This window comes from Dacryopinax primogenitus (assembly GCF_000292625.1).
Source record: "Dacryopinax primogenitus strain DJM-731 SS1 chromosome Unknown DACRYscaffold_7, whole genome shotgun sequence".
Taxonomy (NCBI): Eukaryota; Fungi; Basidiomycota; class Dacrymycetes; order Dacrymycetales; family Dacrymycetaceae; genus Dacryopinax; species Dacryopinax primogenitus.
The window spans coordinates 844273-845905 of NW_024467204.1; the positions used below are offsets into that span (position 1 = coordinate 844273).

A 1633-nucleotide genomic window follows, 5' to 3' on the forward strand; every position below is an offset into this window, starting at 1 on the left:
TCAAGGGGATGGGAGAGCCGAGTCTTGATCTCTGGTTGTTGTCAGATGAACCAGTCTGCCCATGCCGCCCTGACCTTCAACCCTCCTCTCTTTGCAAGCAATAGATCTGCCATCCCTTCCAAATCTCCCTTTCGCACTGGAAACCCCTGCTCCTCCAGCCTCAGCACATACTCAATGACCACCCTCTCCTCAGTTGCTGTCAACTTGGCATGCAGACTATGCATATCTGTGCGTGCTTTGACACCAGCCATTCTGCGCTGCAGTGTTGAGTTCAACACATTGTACTGCCTTGCAGCCTCTCGGATAGACAATGCTGGATTGGTCTTCATAGCGGCAAGAGCTAAGAGCACTCAGTGCTCATTGGAGGAGGGAGGCATGGGTACAACAGAGATGCATGACAATCATGTATTACAGGGCCTGTGATGTGACCCACTCACTGCTGTGACCTGCTTACTGCTAAACTACATTAATAGAATATAGTATCAATTAACAGATGAAAGACACACTAAATTCGAGTTGCAAAGTATCATGTTGTCAGAAGATAATTAAGCATATGGTGGGTAACTCTATGAATGGGAATATGCATATGGCAACAAGACATTCTCACAGAACTCCTCCCCACTTCAAAAACTCCAGAATCACCTTCAAAACACCTATAAGAAGTCTTGAAAAGGCCACATCTGCAACCTTTGCCAAGATGACCATGAAGACTATATCTCTCATTAGTACACAAACAGCAATCTCAAGCATAAGAAGATCTTACTGACTATGGCCACCACCATAACTCTGTAGAACCACAAGAAGGACACACCACGGTGGATGATCTTGATGACAATGCAAATGACCAGAATGACTGCCATGATAATGGAGCCTGTAACAGCTGAGGACAAGAGACAAAGGTCAATCCCTCGCTGGTATAGGCACAAGAACACTTGACCAATCCATGGGAACACCCTCCAGCTCCATACCATAGTTGAGCCAACAATGTCCCACCTGCCCATGCCAAAGACACTGATTTCTCCATAGATGATGTTGACAAAGTTAGTTGCTGAATGCCAACCAATATGTGCCTGGGCTTCTTGAACACGTTTGACACTGGGAGGCAACAGATCCCAATATGATGGTTCAACATGACCCAGTTCACCATTTGACACTCCCATATTCTGCAATACACAATTAGCTTAGAGTTTTGTTAGATACATAACAGATGCACTGATTCACTGCTGCCCTCCTTTGCCTTGGCAGGCAATGAAACAAGTGTGTGATGCTGTCCAGCTCTCACTGAGGAAGTCCCATGCTCCACCTGCTGCATTCCCACTCTTTTGTCCACAACATCTTCCTTGTTAGGGCAACACAGGCTGACTAAGTCTGCTCACCTAAGAGTGCCAAGAGTCTAAGCAGGCAACAAGGAAGTGGAGTAGACCTGATGACTAAGACCTATCTACAGTATAGGTATCTGTGGATGATCCTAAGAGACCAAGTCTGAAGAGACAGTCCCAGGCAGAGTAGGCCTTATATTTATACCTCTGTGGTGGAACCTGCTAGAACATCTTGCTTACTCAGCCTAGTCAGGTGATCAGGTCATATGACCAAGGATGAGGTCATATGAGGTCATGCACAGCCATGCACAGCA

The 1633-nt window shown here is 46.3% G+C and overlaps 1 protein-coding gene across 1 annotated transcript; it reads right to left on the minus strand.

The window, feature by feature from the left end:
- Positions 1 to 603: 603 nt before the first annotated feature.
- DACRYDRAFT_106845 (uncharacterized protein) lies at positions 604 to 860 on the minus strand (the record flags this gene model as incomplete). Its single annotated transcript, XM_040768349.1, has 2 exons — positions 604 to 710; positions 764 to 860. The coding sequence occupies 2 exons, from the start codon at positions 858 to 860 to the stop codon at positions 604 to 606; spliced, it is 204 nt and encodes a 67-aa protein (XP_040629683.1).
- Between the last annotated feature and the right edge of the window lie 773 nt (positions 861 to 1633).